Source organism: Pseudophryne corroboree, chromosome 2, assembly GCF_028390025.1.
Source record: "Pseudophryne corroboree isolate aPseCor3 chromosome 2, aPseCor3.hap2, whole genome shotgun sequence".
Taxonomy (NCBI): domain Eukaryota; kingdom Metazoa; phylum Chordata; class Amphibia; order Anura; family Myobatrachidae; genus Pseudophryne; species Pseudophryne corroboree.
This window is the reverse complement of record NC_086445.1, coordinates 805,336,289-805,355,158: the sequence shown is the minus strand read 5'-3', so window position 1 is coordinate 805,355,158 and position 18,870 is coordinate 805,336,289. Positions and strand designations below refer to the sequence as shown.

The following is an 18,870-nucleotide window of genomic DNA, read 5'->3' as shown; positions in this document are numbered from 1 at the left end:
GGAAGTTTTCCTTAAAGAGAGAGTCGTAGCAGGAGGTCAAGTAGATCCCCAGGTATTTGATCTTTGTAGGCTGCCATTTAAAATTGAAATTAGTGCGAAGGGATTCAGCTTCACGGAGGGGGACGTGGAGCAGCATGGCCTCGGATTTGGAATAATTGATCTTGTAGCCTGATACAAGGCTATTTGAATGGAGGACTGAAAATAGATTCGGGAGTGAGGTAAGGGGCTGGGTCAGGGAAAGTAGAATGTCATCTGCGAAGAGGGAGATTTTGGGATCGGTACGGCCCACTGATATACCATGTATTCCCTGGTGAGCTCTAATTTGGGAGGCGAGCGGCTCAATAACAAGGGCGAATATCAATGGCGACAGGGGGCAGCCCTGACGCGTACCATTCGATATGCGGACCGGGGCAGACGGGACACCATTGATTAGGACTGTGGCGGAGGGGGTGGAGTATAGTGCCAGAACACCAGTGAGGAAGACACCCGACAAGCCATAGGCCTCCAGGGCGGCTCTTAAAAAACTCCAGGAGATCCGGTCGAAAGATTTTTCAGCATCCAAGGAGAGCATGATAGTGGGGGATCCCCTGGAGTTCGAGATATGTATAAGATCAATAGCGCGTCTGGTGTTATCCCTCGCCTGGCGGCCCGGAATAAACCCCACTTGGTCGAAGTGGACAAGGGAAGGGAGATGCGGGTTAAGGCGGTTAGCTAGGATTTTAGCAAAGATTTTAAGGTCCAGGTTCAGGAGAGATATAGGGCGGTAGCTAGCGCAGTTGAGGGCGTCCTTGCCTTCCTTAGGAATCACCACAATTCTAGCCTCCAGCATCTCAGGAGAAAAGGGGTCGCCATGGATAATCTTATTAAACAGGGATTGAAGGTGGGGGGGAGAGGAGATCGGAGAATTGTTTGTAGTAGAGAGCTGTGAACCCATCCGGGCCAGGAGATTTACAGATCCTTTGCAAGAGAATAGTCTGGGCAATTTCTTCCTCCGAGATCTCGCTGTTAAGATGGTCCATGGCGTCTCGAGACAATTTAGGCAGGTTAGAGGCTGAAAGAAAATGAGAGACCAGGTCAGAGTGGGACTGGGAGAGGGGACCAGATGGGGAGGGTGGAAGATTGTATAAGTCATTGTAATAGGATTGGAAAGCCTCCCTAATGGCGGTAGGGTCATGGACTAACCAATTAAGAGGGTCTCTAATAGAAATGATATTAGTTTTGGCTCTAGCGGAGCGGAGTCGTGCCGCCAGGATCTTGTCTGCCTTATCCCCCTTCTCATAAAAAGACTGGCGGAGCCATTTGAGACGTTTAGCCACCCGTCTGGAGAGTAGGAGATCAAGTTCCGCCTTAACAGTACGGAGTTCAGACAAGATAGCCTGGTCGGAGGACGCCTTGTGCTGGGTCTCAAGGGTGTGGAGTTTAATAGAAAGTCTGTTAAACTGGGTGAGGGATTATTTCTTGGCTTGTGAGGCTAGGCTGATGATGTGCCCACGGAGGACCGCCTTGTGTGCCAGCCAGAGAGTGGACCTGGAAGTGTCAGGGGAGTCGTTCAGGGTAAAATAGTCAGAAAGCTTATCCCGAAGATGGGAGCGTATCTCCGGGTTGTGAAGGAGGGAGTCGTTAAGGCGCCAGGTCATGGGGCGGGGGCGAGAGAGCAGACCCGAAAGGTCGCAGGAGAAAGGGGCATAGTCGGACCAGATCAGTGGGTGTATATAGGCAGCGTGAAGATTCAAGGCAAGTTCGTGGCTGAGCATGATCATATCGATGCGGGAGTAAGAATTATGAGGCGCAGAATAGAAGGTGTAGTCGCGCGCTGAGGGATCTTTTATCCTCCAGGAGTCGTAGAGAAGCTGGGATCGCATGAGACGGAGGAGGGATCTAGAGCGGAGAGAGTCCGACGGGGAAGCAGAGGGCAGAGAGGGAGAGCGGTCTATGTTTGGATTTAACACAGAGTTGAAATCTCCAGCTAGTATGAGGTCGCCCTGTCGGACTTGAGTAAGAAGCGTGTCTAGTTTCGCAAAGAACAACTCTTGTCTCTGGTTAAGGGCATAAATGTTGGCTAGGGTGCATAGTTTGTTATTGAGTTTCCCAACCAACACAAGAAACCGGCCTTCCTTATCAGCGTGGGAGTCGAGGAGTTCAAAGGTGAGGTGAAGGGCAAATAGGATCGCGACTCCTTGCTTTTTGGCCGAATGGTCACAGGCATGAAACGCGTCAGGGTACGGTTTACATTGTAGGGTAGGGTGGGCATCATGTAGAAAATGAGTCTCCTGAAGGAAGACCAGGTCACCTCTATGAAGTTTAAGGGTGGCAAAGAGCTTACCTCTCTTTTGAGGGCTATTCAGGCCCTTCACATTAAAAGAAAGTACGCGGAGAGCCATGGGCAAGCAGCAAAGATGTAGGCAGAATAAGGGGAGCGCCGAGTTCCAGAAGTAGGGTGGAAGGGAAAAATAGTAGATGACAGAGAGGCAAAATAGAGGATAGCGTGGTCAGAAAGGAGGGGGGAGGGAAAAGAAACTGGGAGGGGGGGTAGGTGGTCGTCCGGCGGTAGAGGCCAGGACCGGTGGTGCTGACAGGGGGAAGGGGTGCTAGGTGTCGGGAGGGCACCTAGGTCAGCAAGAGGGCTCGAAGCCCTAAGGGGGCGCAGCCTAATGTCCAGACGATGCATCACTAACCGCTTAGCAATGACCAAGAGGCAGGCCCCCCCTGGAAGGACCTTCAAGGAAAGGCTGGAGAGAAGACAGGAGTGAAGAACGGGTGGAGCGCCAGCTCCAGAGAGATATTGAAGAAGAGAGAGAAGAAGGAGCAGGAGAAAGAAGAAAAAGGAAAATGAAAACAAGAAACAGAGTATCACACCGTATCAAGAGGCAACATCATAACAGTTGAGAACCGAGTAAGGGATCGGGAAGTGAGAACATGGGAGATCTAAAGGTAAACAGCTCCCCAGGTAGGGAGTACGACCAGGAAGGCCGACACAAACATAGGCAAGGTATATCAACTCAGAGAGCTACAAGTCCATCAGGGAACTGGTGGAGGAGCCCGAGAGGCCGAAGATGCTGGAACCGTGAACCACTCCGAGCTGGGGGGCGGAGGCGGGTTTTGCTGCGTCCGGGGAGGCAGAGAGGATGTAGAGGGGTCCCGTTCGTCGGTGTGGATACCCAGCTTGGAGAGCAGCGATTGAGCCTCGGATGGGTTTCTGGCTGTTAGTAGCTTTCCCTGATGCCAAACCAGGATACGGAACGGGAAACCCCAGCGGTACTTGACATTGTGCTGGGAGAGCAAGGAAGTAATGGGCTTAAAGTCTCTACGTTTGGCCAGGGTGAGGGGGGATAAGTCCTGGAAGATCTGCAGGGAGACATTTTGGAAGGACACAGACCCCAGTCGCCGTGCTTCTCTCATAACGGACTCTTTTGCAGTGAAGTAGTGCATTCGGAGAATGACATCTCTAGGCTGGGAAGAGTCTTGGGAGCGGAGCCGGAGGGCTCGGTGTGCTCGGTCCAGGAGAAGATGGTCTTTGGGGGTATCAGGTGACAGGAAGGTGAAGAGGCGTTTAAGGTAAAGTTCAAGGTGGGCCGCTTCAACGTCTTCAGGAATACCCCGAATCCTGAGATTATTTCTCCTCGCCCTATTATCCTGGTCCTCATGCTCTTCCCGCAATTGGGCAATATCTTGGCGGAGTTGATGAAAGTCGGTCTCAACCGTTTGCTGGAACGTCACCACCTCTTCCACTCCACTCGTCGATCCGTTGATCCGTTCTGGAGCCAATTTCGGCGATATCATACTTCAGGGAGTGGAGAGCCTGAACAGAGGTCTTGACATCCCGCACCCCTTTGAGGAGGGAAAGGAAGTCCCTGTGGGTAAGGGGTGTGAGATCGTCGTCATCGGGGTCGGAGTCGGAGGGACCCTGGGGGTGTTCAGGAGCATCGGGCCCATTCTTGGCGGGGGTGCCCTTTTTAGTAAGGAATGGTGTGAGGTCAGAGCCCTGTGATTTTTTGCCACCTCTGGGCATCTTGTACGGTTGAGAAGGGGGGTAGACGGCAGGAAGGGGGGTAGAGAAGGTGCTCCAGCAGTAAGGCTCAGGCCCAGGGGGGGTAAGGCAGGGGTATTAGGGAGATATCATGGCGCGGCCAGCAAGGCAGCGCGGGTGGGTCAGGGCCGAGGAGTTCTGGCAGTTAGAAAGGCCCACGTGGTCCTGGAGGGGAGACCGGCAATTAGAGATTGCAGAAGATGGGCTGGTGCATTCCTATGTTTGCCCGTGTGCAAGGTCTGCGAGGGTGAGGCCCGGACACGGACCAGCCAGTGACCGTGATGATGCCAAACTTCGGTAAACGAACAGGGATGACAGGACCCAGCAGTGGAAGATGTCGTCACAGGCGCCGGGAGAAGCAGGGGCCCGCAGGGGCCCGCAGGGGCGGCAGAAGCATGGAGGGCCAGAGGTCAGATGAGATGCGGGCTCCGAAGGGCCTCAGGAGGGAGGCCAGTGCATGGGGCCCAAGGTCAGGTAAGGTGCGGGCTTTGGGGGGCCACTGTGGGGGGGCTCTCAGCGCGGGGTCCTGGATCACCGGGTTGCTGAGGAGACTCAGGCCGCCGGGGGGACGGGGACAGCAGCGCTCCGAGGGCTCACAGAGAAGGGCCAGGGAAGGGGGGCAGAGGGTCACAGGCCACGGGCAGGCTGGCGCAGCCTGCAGAGATCCACAGCAGTGCGGGTGCTTGGCCGTCCACAGCTCTCCCCCCAGCCGCACGGCACCCCCGGCTCTCACCTCCGATCGTGCGGCTTCCGTAAGCGAAGGAGGACGGAGACCTGGGGCGCTGTAGATGCCGCACTCCGAGCGGGTGAAGATGCAGGGGAGGTCCGGGGCAGCCCGGAGGAGCCGGACAGGAGACGGGGATCCGGCCGGCGAGGCACGGACCGCCACACCGGAAGCAGCAGCCGCGTCCCGGCGCGGGCGGTAGGAGAGGCCCCGGCTTCACCGTGACCTGCAGGCCGCAACCCGCACAGACACAGGAGTTGTCTGCCGGCTCCGCGGACCACACAGGTCAGGCCAGGGGGACCCCAGCAGGAAGGATGGTGGGTCGTGAGGGGCCATAGGGGTGCAGGAAGGGTAGGAATTTAAGGCCCGGGCAGGAGCTCCAGCTCCACACGTCCTGCTGGCTCAGAAGCCAGGCCACGCCCCTCGGCAATCACAACCTTTGAAGACCAGCACATATATTATATCCAAAAAGATATACTGTACAAAAATGTATTCCATCACAAAAAACATGTAAAGTGCAATAGCCAAATACTTACCAGTAAGTCACATTGAAGTGCCTGTTGTAAAAGAGCAATAGTGGCTAAGATAAAAGATTCAGGGTGGCTAGACGGCTCCTAATGGGCTCCTGACTGAGCATCTTTTACCTTGGCAACCATTACTGAGAGCTTGTGACCCATTTTGATGCGTATAAAGCTTTTAAATTGAACAAAAGAAAATTTGAATATAAACTTAAATCTGTTCTGAAATATACAGTAATACATGCTACATTATGTCTGACCTCTGCCCAACCAGGTTTCAGAACTGGCTTGCCCCCCATCTTCAACTTCCATCTGCTGATCTTCAGAATTACTCTGGAAACTATACTGACGATGGAGAGAGCTGGAGACCTGTTGAAATTTCTCGGCTATCTAGCAAAATCCAACATGAATTGGCCGACAGGAGAATATGCAATTTTTTCCTCAAGAGGAAAACCTGCAGCATAGAGGGGATGCTGAGGAGAACAGAGAGGTTCCAGAAGTGGATGGCTGCAAAACGTCTAACTCCAGATTTAGTGCAAGTAAGTCTTTATTTTAGCTATTAGTTATTGTTACCCTAAACAGATGAAAGTCATGGTGCATAAGAGCAGGGCTGTGGAAATACTGTATGTCATACTTATGGCAAAATATACATTTGTGTTACAGACTATCTGGGTCTATTAGAATAGAGAGACTGTTGTACATGCATAGCTAATGAAATGCCAATAACTGTTTTTATAGTGATCATCTAGGAGGTTTGAAGATGAACGTAGAGGGTGACATTTGATAGGTTGGAATTTTCTCATCACCAATCACAGGGCCGGCTCCAGGCCTATGAGCACCCTGAGCGAGAAAATATCACAGCGCCCCCTCCCATACTCTATGCGCGCGCCGAAGGCGCGGGCGCTCCTGTAAAAGTGGGTGTGGCCTCTGGAAAAGTGGGTGGGGCCTCAAAGTATAAATAAACATATTTTCACACCCCCTCTACGCACACAATTAGCACCATTACACATAACAGCTACAGTAGTGTTCCTTACACACAATGTCTCCAGTATAGTGCCAGCTACACATAAAATCTACAGTAGTGCAGTGCCAGATAGACCATGATATGCCCCCCAGCAGTGAAAGATAGACATGACATGCCCCCCAGCAGTGCCAGATAGACATGACATGCCCCCAGCAGTGCCAGATAGACATGACATGCCCCCCAGCAGTGCCAGATAGACATGACATGCCCCCAGCAGTGCCAGATAGACATGATATGCCCCCCAGCAGTGCCAGATAGACATGACATGCCCCCCAGCAGTGCAAGATAGACATGACATGCCCCCCAGCAGTGCCAGATAGACATGATATGCCCCCCAGCAGTGCCAGATAGACATGACATGCCCCGCAGCAGTGCTAGCTAGTAGCTACACATGACATGCCCCCCAGCAGTACCAGATACACATGATAGTGTGCACTCTAGGATATTTTAGGGCAGGGTGCTGATCACGGGGAGGGCACATTTTGCATTCGGGAGGACACATTTTTAAGTTAGAAGGGTAAAATGATGTACATACCGTAATGCTTGGTGCTCCGCAGGCGAAATCATGGACAGTGCGCGCCGAAGGCGCGCATCAAAAATTTAGGGACGTTGCTTCGTGGGGAAGGGGCGTGGCCACATAATAGTGGCAATTCGCATTACACCACACAGTAGCGCAGCTAATACACACTGCACCAGGTAGAACCTCCTATACACACTGCGACAGGTAGAGCACATTATACACTTGCGCCAGGCAGAGCACGTTATAAACTTTGCGCCAGGCAGAGAATTGCGACACATTGCAACAGGTATTGCACTGAGACACGGGAAACTACATGATATGCCCCCCAGCCGTGCCAGCTACACATGACATGCCCCCCAGCCGTGCCAGATGCACATGACATGCCCCCCCAGCAGTGCCAGATGCACATGACATGCCCCCCCAGTAGTGCCAGATGCACATGAAATGCCCCCCCAGCAGTGCCAGATGCACATGACATGCCCCCCCAGCAGTGCCAGATGCACATGACATGCCCCCCCAGCAGTGCCAGATGCACATGACAAGCCCCCCCAGCAGTGCCAGATGCACATGACATGCCCCCCCAGCAGTGCCAGACGCACATGACATGCCCCCCAGCAGTGCCAGATACCAGTGGCGTGCGGTGAAGTCAGTGGCTAGTGAGGCATTGTAGCCATAATGTCCACCATGTCCCGCCAATGCCAGCTACTGCCCCCAAGTCGATGCCTGTGCCGAAGGTACGTGTGCTCCCAGAAAAGTGAGTGTGGTCTCGCAATGAGGGTGAGGACTCACAACAAGGTGTCTGTTCGTATGACGAGGAGAGGGTGATACCTTGGAAAAGCAGAGGGTGACAGGAGAGAGATGGTGATGGGGAGACAGTGATGCAGGTGAGATGCAGAGGGTGACAGGTAAAGGGTGATGGAGAAAGGCAGTGGGTGATAGGGAGAGGGTGACACCAGGGAAAGGTTGACAGCAGTGGGTGACATCAGGGAGAGGGTGACTGAGAAATGCCAGGGAGAGGATGATAGCGAGAGGGTGACGCCAGTGAGTGGGTGATAGCAGAGGGTGATACCAGGGAGCTGGTGACAGGAAAAGGGTGACAGGGAGTAGGTGACAGTAGTGCCAGGGTGAGGGTGATGCCAGGGAGCTGGTGACAGGAAAAGGGTGACAGGGAGAAGGTGACAGTAGTGGGTGATGCCAGGTAGCTGGTGACAGGAAAAGGGTGACAGGGAGAAGGTGACAGTACTGGGTGACGCCAGGGTGCGGGTGATGCCAGGTAGCTGGTGACAGGGAGAAGGTGACAGCAGTGTGTGATGCCAGGGTGAGGGTGATGCCAGGGAGCTGGTGACAAGGAGAAGGTGACAGCAGTGTGTGATGCCAGGGTGAGGGTGATGCCAGGGAGCTGGTGACAGGAAGAGGGTGACAGGGAGAAAGTGACAGCAGTGAGTGACGCCAGGGTGAGTGTGATGCCAGGGAGCTGGTGACAGGAAGAGAGTGACAGGGAGAAGGTGACGCAGTGGGTGACAGTAGAGGGTGACAGGGAGACGGTGATACTAGGGAGAGCCCATTCTGCTGGTGGGATCAGTACGAGATCCCGCCGGACGGGATCCCGGCGGTCAGAATACCGACACTAGGATCCCGACCGGCACAATCCCGACAGGGGGGCAAGTGCAACGCAGCCCCTTGCGGGATCGCTGCGCTCACCATGCTGTGGGCACGGTGCCTCGCTACGCTCGCCACACTCATTTATTCTCCCTCTATGGGTGTTGTGGACACCCACAGAGGGAGATTATGTTGGGATTGTGCCGGTCGGGATCCCGGTGTCGGTATTCCGACCGCCGGGATTCCGTCCGGTGGGATCTTGACCGCATCCCCTGCCAGCAGTACAACATACAACATATGCAGTACAGCCCTGAGCCTTGGGTCCCTTGAATACAGCACGGGTGAGCTAAGTCCATTACAAAGTACCCCCCCATCCCCTCCCAAATCCCAGCCAGCAGCCACAGCCCCCCCCCAGCCCCCCCCCCCCCCCTCCCCTACCCCCTCCTCCCAGCAGGCTGGGCAGCATTTGCACCCTGGTAGCCATCAGGAGATATTGCTACTAGCTACTAACACTACACTAACGCCACAACAACCCCCCCCCCACACGTAAAATCCAGCAAGCAGCAGCCGCCACAACACCCCCCCCCCCCGTAAATCCCAGCAAGCAGCAGCCGCCACAACAACCCCCCCCCCCCGTAAATCCCAGCAAGCAGCAGCCGCCACAACAACCCCCCCCCCAGTAAATCCCAGCAAGCAGCAGACGCCACAACAGCCCCCCCCCCCCCGCCGGATTTAAGCCCAGCCTCACCTGTACAGGGCCGCACTGCAGTGTCTGACAGTCAGTGCACCGCAGCGTGTCAGGACTCAGGAAGCCAGATGAGCCGAGAGAGGTGAGTGGATCGCGGCCCCTCCTTCCCCGCTGGCTGAACTGCTACTGGCCGGGGGACAGGCGGGGCAGGGGTAGTGGGCGGAGGCATATATATAAAAAAAAAATAATGGAGATAAAAAAAATCCTACACATCGGAGGGTGTCTCCCCCCCTCCTGAATCTGCCCAATCACGTCAGTGTTAGTGACAGGGGCGTGCTTTCATACGGGCTGAAAGCACACCCCTGTCACAGAGGCACTTCTGGTAAGTGCCGCTTTTGCTGTTTTTTTTAATGGGCTTTCACTGCCCAATTCTTGGCTCCGCCTCCCGCTTCCGGTCATTTAACATAGACAGCAGGAGGCACCCAGAGCGGTGCCTCCGGCACACATTTATAACAGTTTTTAGAATGTAAAAATCATTAAAACAATATCAAGACTGAAGCAGATAGTTATGACACAGAATGTGTGTCATAGGTATCTTCTTAGTGTTATATTAATCATTAATGACAGGGGAGGCACTGCCTCCCCTGCCTCCCCTGACTGCACGTCACTGCCAGATACATAAATGCCCCCACAGTGCCAGATACAATAATGCCCCCCACAGTGCCAGATATGCCCCCACAGTGCCAGATACATAAATGCCCCCACAGTGCCAGATATGCCCCCACAGTGCCAGATACATTAATGCCCCCACATTGCCAGATAAATGCCCCTCACAGTGCCACATATGCCCCCAGTACCTGCTGTTCCAACGAGGGAGGAGGAGGAGTGCTGCTGTGCGATCCGAAGCCTGAATCAGAACATGTGCGCGCTGTGCGGCGCCGGTGTCTGACATCAGACGCCGGCGCCGCATAGCACGGACATCTCACTAACAGACAGGAGTCGGCGGCGGCGCGGGTGAACAGCCGCTGCAGGCTTCCAGGACAGGGCCGGCTCCAGGCACCGACATGGCGGCGCCAGCGTGCGGCGCCCTTCAAGGGTGGCACCCTGCGCGGCCGCTCGAGTCGAACATGCCTCGAGCCAGCCCTGGGGAGGCCATTCAGTGTGAAAGCGGGAGCTGTGACTGCGGGGAGAGGGAGGACTGAAGCTAGGCAGCGTGAGAACTTGTCAGGTCAGTTATGCAAAGGGGGGTTTCTTCACAAGGGGAGGGACAATCTGCAAAGGGGGGGATCTGCAGAGAGCGTGGTATCTTCACAAAGGATTTTTTTTTTACACAAGGGGGATCTGCAAAGGGTGGAGGATCTGCACAGAGAGGATTATTGTACAGGGGGCTATTATGCAGCCCACTGGAAGTGAGGTATCTGCAAAGTGGGGGATTTTCATGGAGGAGGGTACTGTACAGGGGACTATTATGCAGAGGAGTGGAAAGGAGGATCTGCAAAGGGGGGATTTGCAAAGTGGGGGGTTATTTGATGTTGTCATTCTTAATGCTATTTTTAAATGTGTGCAATATTATTGGTGCTGTTATTTGATGGCACCATTATGAATGCTATTTTTAAATGTGAGCGTTATTATTGGTGTTATTTGACACCGGTAGATCACAGGTAAGTAAGTGAACAAAAAGTAGATTCCAGGTCCCAAAAGTCCGGCCACCCCTGGTTTAACGGCATGGAAGTTGAACGGCTCATTCTAGCCAGGAAATGAATTCTTGACAATGTCATCCAGACTATGATCCAAGCCAGGAAGGGGGTAACGTCTAAACATTACCACCGTATATATGGAAGAAGTATGTCTCTTGGTGTCAGAGCAGACTATTCTGCGGTGGAATTTAATCTGGGACGTCTCCTGCTTTTTCTGCAGTCGGGAGTGGATGTGGACCTACGCCTAGGCTCCATTAAAGTCCAAATTTCAGCCATGTCTATTTACTTTCAGAAACAATTGGCTTTTCTCCTTGAGGTCCAGACGTTTTTGAGAGGTGTTCTGCACATCCAGCCTCCCTTTGTGCTTCCCACGGAACCTTGTGATCTCAATTTGGTGCTGCGGTTACTCCAATCGGACTGGTTTGAACTTTTACAGGAGGTTGACATGAAGTACCTTACGTGGAAAACCGTCACACTGTTGGTCTTGGCTTCAGCAAAACGTGTGTCGGAGCTAGGGGCGTTGTCTCACAAGAGCGCCTACTTAATTTTCCTAAGTTGGTGTCTGCATTTCACATCAACCAACCTATTGTGGTTCCGGCTGTTACGGACACCTCTGCTACTTCAAAGTCTTTGGATGTTGTGAGGGCCTTGAAGGTGTACGTAAACAGGACAGCTCGTCACAGGAAATCTGATTCGCTGATCGTTCTCTATAATCCCAATAAAATTGGGTGTCCTTCAAAGCAGTCTGTTGCACGCTGGATCAGACTCACTATCCAGCATGCTTATTCCACAGCAGGATTGCCGGTTCCAAAATCAGTACAGGCCCACTCTACTAAGTCGGTGGGTTCTTCTTGGGCGGCTGCCCGAGGTGTCTTGGCTTTACAGCTCTGCCGAGCAGCTACTTGGTCCGGTTCGAACACATTTGCAAAGTTTTACAAGTTCGATACTTTCGCCTCTGAAGACCTTCAGTTTGGTCAATCAGTTCTGCAGGAACCTCAGCACTTTCCAACCCAGTTTGGGATCTTTGGTACTTCCCCATGGTACTAAATGGATTCCCAGTATCCCCAAGGATGTAAGAGAAAATAGGATTTTACTTACCTACCGGTAAATCCTTTTCTCGTAGTCCGTAGGGGATGCTGGGTGCCCGCCCAGTGCTTCGTTCTTCCTACACTGTTACTTTGTTAAATATTCTAGTTTGTTCAGCTGTTGCCGTTCATGTTTCAAGTTTGGTTAGCATGGCTTCCTATTGTCCATGTGCTGGTTCGTAATCTCACCACTTTCCTTATCTATCCTTCTCTCATAGTATGTCCGTCTCCTCAGGCACAGTTTCCTAGACTGAGTCTGCTAGGAGGGGCATAGAAGTTGGAGCCAGTGCACACTATCCAATTCTTAAAGTGCCCAAGGCTCCTAGTGGACCGTCTATACCCCATGGTACTAAATGGATTCCCAGTATCCCCTACGGACTACGAGAAAAGGATTTACCGGTAGATAATTAAAATTCTATTATAATATACACAGCCCCCCTATGCCATAGCACACCCACACTCATAGTATATTAAATTGTACAAAAGCCGCCCTCCCTCATAGCACACCATTGTAACATTATACACAGCCCCCCTCCTCCATATTACCCCCAGTAACCACAGCTCCTACCTGTCTTTTTAGTTTATCCCTGTGAATAGCAGGTAGCCAGCGCGGACAGGGGCAGTCAGGGGGTGTAGTGCAGCTGAGGAGCAGAAAGAGAGGGGAGGGCTGGGCAGACACATACAGCCCACTCTGAGCCTGGTGGGAGGGGCTGGCAAGACACTGTGAAGCAATGCCCTGGCTGCCGGGCCCTTTGCTTCACTGCATAAGCAGCTCAGACGGTTTTTCCCACACTGAACTTCTGCGCATGGAAGTGATGGACAAACTCGGTACGGAGGGGGGGGCTTGACATTAGGGGATACCTGTGCACACCAGGCACTCCCCATGTGCATGCCTATGAGTGGAGAGCGTCCTGTGAGGCCCACACATCTGTTTTGCTCCTAAATGCTGCTTAGTTTAGTTTCATTGGGTGGAATTCAATTGTTTGAAGAGTCTATTAGATAGGAAAAAAACAGAATCCCAACTGACTTTTCAAACAATTGAATACCCCCCATTTAGTTTAGTCTCAGCTGTGGCCTAAATTAACCATGAGTAAGAAAACATGGGGATTGCCTTTATTACATTCCGCATTTGTGTTTGTGAAGCTTTTTATGACACAGTGTGCTCACTATGCATGTGGAAAACATATACTATGAGACCCAAAGACTACAAACTCTGAGCTTGTGTAGAGTATCAATGGCTATTGCATCCTTTAACACAGAAAGGATCACCCTTAAAATGCACCTTCTAAATCCTATCATCTCAATTCCATAGTTTGACTAAGCAAATCTTATTTCTGCACTGCTCTTTAGAACTCATCCGACAACCTTAATTTTCAAATTATGCCCTCACTATGTGCATCTCCTTGTGTCCCTATGTGTATGTCTGCATCACCACAAATGCTTCCACCACTATAATAAACCTTATGTGCCTCAGCATAAGTTATGGTGCACTTAGAAAATCATCATACACAGCAAGTCCAAATATGGTATAGTAGTAGTGATAGTAGTATTATAAAGCTACTGAATGAAGAATAAGGCAAATACTGTAGATCCAGGATCTATTTACCAAATCTGACATGCTAGTCATACTATATAGCCCTATTGCATTAGTTGTGGTTCCAGGTTGGGGGCAATCGATCCAAACCCCACCACCACATACACACACACCATAACACTTTTCTCCTGCCCACTAGCACTGGCAGCTATATAGCAGCACATCATCAGGTGACAGGCAGGTATAGAGCAGCAGCCTCCCTGGACCTTCCCACGCTCAGCACCCAGCACTGTGTGCTCAGCTGGGGAAGAAGGCTGCTGCCGCTGAGTGCAAGAGTCTCTGCTCTCTCCCTGCCTGTCACCTGAAGTGTAGCTGTGGTGCTATGAAGCAGCCAGCAGTAGTGGGCACGAGGGAAGTGTTACAGGGGCAAAGGGGGTTTGATTGCCCTGATGACCCCACCCTGGATCTGCAAAGTCCTATTCTTTGGGGCAATTCAATTCTGCGCCATGTATCTTCACTCATTTTTCCTTGGATATTATAGAGGTGCACAGGAAAATTAGCAAACATTGCTTACAGTACTAAGCGGTAATGTGTATAGTCATACATCATCGCAGCACCTCTCAAAGCATTGAATTGGGAGTGTTTGAAATAGAATAAAAGACTTTGATACTTACCCATGCAAAACTGCTAGCAAGAATAAATGTAAACATATTGTAAATGTCAGCAAACTGTTGTTAGTAGTGCTTATATTTGTTGCAGGGATATTGTAGACTGCTGCAAACACTATATTATAGCTGTCAGAGAAAAAACTGTTTCATTTTGGACAACAGTGACACCTATGTGTACATCATTGAGGGAAGCATGTGGCCGCCTCCCGCTGGCTGCTTCTCCTGTCGTCGCCACCACCGTCTAGATCAAACTGGATGCAACTAGCACCCAGACTCCTCACATCGCGGGTGACATCATTATGTCACCTGCGCACCCGCACACTGCATCCCTGGGAACTGTGAAGAGAAGCAGCGGCGACAGGCTCCTTGCAGTTATTTTTTAAGTCTGTCACGATCTACCAGCGGATGCTTTCCCTTTTTATTCTCTTTTGAATTCTTGGGATCAGAGGAAGTGGAGGAAACACGTACACCAGCTGGTAGACCCACAGAGTTGTCAGAGTGTCTGCTGCCACTGCTTGTGGGTCTTTCACCCTGGAACAATACCGCTTGAGCTTCTTGTTGAGTCGAGAGGCCACCATGTCAATCTGTGGATATCCCCACCGACGTGTCAACCACTTGAACACCTCCGGGTGGAGGCCCCACTCCCCCGGGTGCAGGTCGTGTCTGCTGAGGAAGTCTGCTTTCCAGTTGTCTACTCCCGGAATGAAGACCGCCGACAATGCCACGGCATCTTTTTCCACCCAGAGGAGAATTCTTGACACCTCTCACATTGCTGCTCTGCTCTTCGTTCTGCCCTGTCAGTTTATGTATGTTACCACTGTTACATTGTCCGACTGGACTTGAATGGCCTGATTCCGTGTAGATTACCCTGAGTTCCAGTATGTTTATTGGAAGGACGACTTCCCGACTTGACCATCTTCCTTGAAACTGCACACCTTGGGTGACTGCTCCCCAAACTCTGAGGCTTGCGTCTGTGGATAGCAGCATCCAATTCAGAATCCCATACATCTGACCCTCGATGAGGTGAGAAGCCTGTAGCCACCATAGAAGGGAGATTCTGGCTTTTGGTGACAGACAGATCCTCTGGTGTATGTGAAGATGCGATCTGGACCATTTGTCCAACAGATCTAGCTGAAAGGGCCTTTCATGAAATTTTTCGTACTGAAGCGCCTTGTAAGAGGCCACCATTTTCCCCAGAAGGCGAATGCACAGATGCACCGAGATCCGGGTTGGCTTCAGGACAGCCCAAACCATTGACTTGATTACCATAGCCTTCTCCAAGGGAAGGAACACTCTCTGAGACTCTGTGTCCAGAATCATTCCCAGGAAAGGAAGCCTCTGCATCGGTTCCAGGTGAGATTTTGGTAAGTTCAGAATCCACCCGTGATCCAGGAGTAGTCTGGTTGAGAGGCCAATGCTGTCTAACAACCGCTCCCTGGGTGGTGCCTTTATCAGAAGATCATCCAGGTACGGAATTATGTTCATTCCCTGTTTGCGGAGTAGAAACATCATCTCTGCCATCACCTTGGTGAACACTCTCGGTGCCGTGGAGAGACCAAATGGCATGGCATGGAACTGGTAGTAGCAGTCCTGCAGTGCAAACTGTAGATAAGCCTGATGAGGCAGTGAATGTGAATCCTGCTATAGAGTATAGGAAATAAAGGCTACTATAGCATCTCAGTGAGAACAACAGTGTAATCAGAGACACTGGCAACCGTGAGACTGATTAGCTTGTTACTTATATCAATTCAGGGTAATATGATGAATATGTGAATTTTTTCTGAATAAAAGAAATTTCACTTCAACGATATCTATCCCTGTCCATCTCACTAAATATTGGTGACACAGAATATAAATTGAATGTGTGCATTATACTCATGCAATGAACATTAAAGATTGATTACATATGTGAAAACACAGACAAACACACAATGGCTTTAAAGCAGTAATTTATTACGATAGAAGAGTCTCCACATTTGAACCCGTCAATATATGGCATTCATAAATACAACGTTTATTTCAAACCTGTAATATCATCACATGCATCCAGAGAATTATTCCCTGAACTGCTACCATTTGTCCCGTGCATGATCAAAATTGCACTATATCAGGGGATTTTCCCATTCAATATATTCGAGACACTCATGTGCTAGATAAGCCATTCTATCCCTACACCTTGCCAGAGTAATAGTGGAAGCACCGCCTTTTAAATCTTTTCACATTTACATTCTCTCTTTTCACGTTTATGTTTGTATGTATCAATTTTAACCTCTATGTTTTGCTGTGTAATCCCCATATAAAGGGGGCATTTTAGAAGGTGAAGCAATAAAAGCTAAGTTTTAAAGGAATTAAAATCAACATGAATTTCATTTGTGCGCCCAACTAAGCAACTACTTTTGGTCCCCCCCCTCCCCCTTTTCGTTTGCATTAAACTGAGTTGCATATGGGCTGCACCCCCACAGCTTATCTCTAGTATTAGAGTGAGATATTTCAATGGGGTCCATCTAGTCGATACAATTAATTGACCGTGCGTTAGTGTGCAGATACATTCCTTTTCTCTCTTTCAGAACTTGTTTTGCTGGTTTCCAGCTTTCTTTAGTATCTAGCACCTAATATAAGTTACATTTGGTAAATAAAGATCACTTGCATTATCTCCTTATATTAAAACAATTTCAGTAACACAGGACCTGGTGTGTTCTTTCCGTGACACGACAAAAATGTCTAATTTCAGTCTCACCAAAGATCTTGAGAATAGGAGAGATAAGTTGCGAAATGATATGGAATCAGCCTTCAATGATACATCCGCATCACATACCAGCTTACAAGTTGATTGGATGATTTATTTGGATTGAAATTGGCCTTAATGAAACAGAGCAGACTTTGCTGGAATAGAACAACCTCTGAGAAATATCTGAAAAATTATTTGGTACCAAGGGGTCTCAGACCTAGACTCTTCCCAGCCTATGAACTGGCTAATAACGAACTGAAAAAAGAGTGGGTACAAGTTTACCAAGACCTGGTATCCAAAGATCTAGATAAACTATTTCTTCACAAACGCAGACATCCAGATAATATTAGCCAGGGAGAGAGGACTGCACTGCAGGAAATAGCAGAATGGGATGAAATCCTGGTCAAACCCTCAGATAAAGGGGGGAACGTAGTACTGTGGCCAAGAAACATGTACCTTGAAGAAATCCAAAAACAACTGGGAGACCGTACATGTTATGAGAAACTCATTTTCAACCCCACCCAAAAATTTCTGAAACAGTACAATGCATTGATTCAAACCTCTTTTGACAAGGACATCATTAAAAAGCAAGATTTTGAATTTTTGAAAATGGAAAAACCCAGAACCCCAACATTGTATCTCCTCCCGAAGATCCATAAAAATGAGACGAGACCCCCAGGTAGACCCATTGTGTCGGGGAAAGGAAGCTTGACTGAAAAAGCCAGCATTTATGTTGACCAACATCTTCGCAAACATGTCACCTCATTAGCTTCCTATACACGCGACACAATGGATGTGCTCCTGAAGCTTCAGAATCTGAACGTGAATCCCGGTGTGTGGTTAGTATCTTGCGACGTCGAGAGTTTATACACTAGTATCAGCCACGACAAAGGGATAAGAGCAGCAAGATATTTCCTTGATATGGAAATACCATGTGAACATAATGATTTTCTCATCCAGCTGTTAGAATTCATTCTAACAAAGAATTATTTCACCTGTAATGAATCCCACTACCTCCAGGTTAGAGGGACAGCGATGGGGACAGCTTGTGCCCCCACGTACGCTAACCTCTACCTGGGGTGGTGGGAGAAAGAAGTGGTCTTCCAGGAAGCATTGGAGATGTTTACGGATAACATCCTAATCTATCTACAATATATAGATGACATTCTCATGCTCTGGGAGGGACAGTATAGTGAATTGAAACAATTTTTTGCAATCTTGAACACCAATGATCTCAATCTGAGGCTTACATATGAAGCCAGCCAATCTAGGATTAACTTCTTAGATCTCACAATCCAGATCAACGAGGAGGACAAAATCATTACAGATATCTTTAGGAAACACACCGCAACTAACAGCATTCTTCATTCCAGTAGTTCACATCTTCCAGCCACAGTTAAAGCAGTACCGAAAGGAGAACTGCTCCACACCAAAAGGAATTGCTCAGATCCAGATACATTTGATATGAGACAAAATGAATTAAGTATCCGATTTCAAAATAGAGGATATAGTAAAACACTTATTAAGAAAACGGTGCGGGAAGTGGAAAGGTATCCTCGTGAATCCCTTCTCAAAGTTAAGCCCAAAGTACAGAAAGAAGAACCAGTACGATTTATCGGCACCTTCAATGTACATTGGAGAGAGATCAATAATGTTCTTCAAAAGCATTGGCCAATTCTCCAAACTGATCACGATCTAAATTCAATCTTACCAAAAAAGGTACAGACTAGCTGGCGCAGGTCACGTAACATCAAGGACCACCTCGTTCACAGCCATCTCCAAAAAATAGGAGGAGCTAAACCCAACAGAAAAGGATCAAGATGTTGCGGCCATTGTAAAGCGTGCCAATACATGGTCCCCACTCAATGGTTCTTTGATAAATTCAACAAAAAGTGGATGATTTCCACACTGATAACCTGCACCTCTATAGGTGTGGTATATCACATGAAATGCCCATGTGACAAGATCTACATTGGCAAAACATCAAGAGCACTTAAAGTGCGTATATTAGAGCATGTTGGGAATATACTCAATGCCAATAAAGACCAAGCCACATTT

General features: G+C 49.9%; 1 protein-coding gene across 2 annotated transcripts in view; it reads left to right on the top strand.

The window, feature by feature from the left end:
• Positions 1-18,870, top strand: part of DIPK2B (divergent protein kinase domain 2B) — a 119,476-nt gene that overhangs the window by 56,363 nt on the left and 44,243 nt on the right. For both annotated transcript variants that reach the window (XM_063957346.1, XM_063957347.1), the window contains exon 2: positions 5,544-5,808. In XM_063957346.1, coding sequence (XP_063813416.1) covers positions 5,544-5,808 — 265 coding nt within the window. The remainder of the gene's footprint in view (positions 1-5,543; positions 5,809-18,870) is intronic.